The sequence below is a fragment of the Gekko japonicus genome, unplaced genomic scaffold (genome assembly GCF_001447785.1).
Source record: "Gekko japonicus isolate JY-2015 unplaced genomic scaffold, Gekko_japonicus_V1.1 scaffold2179, whole genome shotgun sequence".
In the NCBI taxonomy this organism is placed as follows: Eukaryota; Metazoa; Chordata; class Lepidosauria; order Squamata; family Gekkonidae; genus Gekko; species Gekko japonicus.
The window spans coordinates 96,750-97,565 of record NW_015172613.1 but is presented as its reverse complement, the minus strand read 5'-3'; the positions used below and the strand labels follow the sequence as shown (position 1 = coordinate 97,565).

General features: G+C 55.0%; 1 protein-coding gene across 1 annotated transcript in view; it reads left to right on the top strand.

Moving 5' to 3' along the window:
* The first annotated feature begins 214 nt into the window (after nucleotides 1-214).
* LOC107119178 (zinc finger protein OZF-like) overlaps nucleotides 215-816 on the top strand; it is a 4,587-nt gene continuing 3,985 nt past the window's right edge. Inside the window, exon 1 of the mRNA XM_015421635.1 lies at nucleotides 215-227. Coding sequence (XP_015277121.1) covers nucleotides 215-227 — 13 coding nt within the window. The remainder of the gene's footprint in view (nucleotides 228-816) is intronic.

Below are 816 nucleotides of genomic sequence, written 5' to 3'. Positions count from 1 at the left end.
TGCCCGCCCCCCCCTTTCTTCTTTTTGGCATCTCCGGCCTTGTTGAAAGCAGTACTGAGCTTTTGGGGGTTCTTACAGTCTTCTTTGCCTCCCTCCAGTTGAAAGGACCATGACAGAGATGAAAGATGAGACCTTTGAACAGGAAGGCCTTGAGCCAGGAGGAATGCTTGAGGGTTCTCCGGGAAGATTGCCCAAGGATGCGTTCTTCCAAACGATGTCTGATAAAGGTGAGTATCTTTCTAAATGGGAGGATAAGAACAGAAGAAGAGCCCTGCTGGATCAGACAAATGGTCCATCTAGTCCAGCATCCTGTCTCACACAGTGGCCAACCAGCCCCTCTAGTGGTCCAACAACAGGGCATAGAGGCTGAGGGTCTGATCCAGCAGGGCTCTTTTTATTTATCTGTTTGTTTCTTCACGTTTATAGCCCGCCCTTTCCAGAGGCAGGCTGAGGGCAGGTAACAACACTTCATTTATACAAAATACAATAAAATCAAATTTAAAACATCATCATAAATATCAGAGGTCATTTTGGGGGGGATCGCGGGGGATCGCAGTTCCCCCGGGTGAGGTACGGGGGGCGGGGTACATGACAAAGCCCCACCCCCGCTTCCAGCCGCCCCGCTTCCGACCCTCATTCAGCCAGGAGGAGGCAGGAGAAGAGGGAGGGTAAGTTGCTTCCTCCCTGCCTCTCCCCACCCCTGCCTGCCTGGGGCCAGGGAGGGCCTTCCGCGGGGCTTCCTTGCACTTCTGCCGGCCTTGCAGGTCCACCGCCGGGCCCCTCATGGGGCTCGGCAGTGGAGCTGCAAGGCCGGCG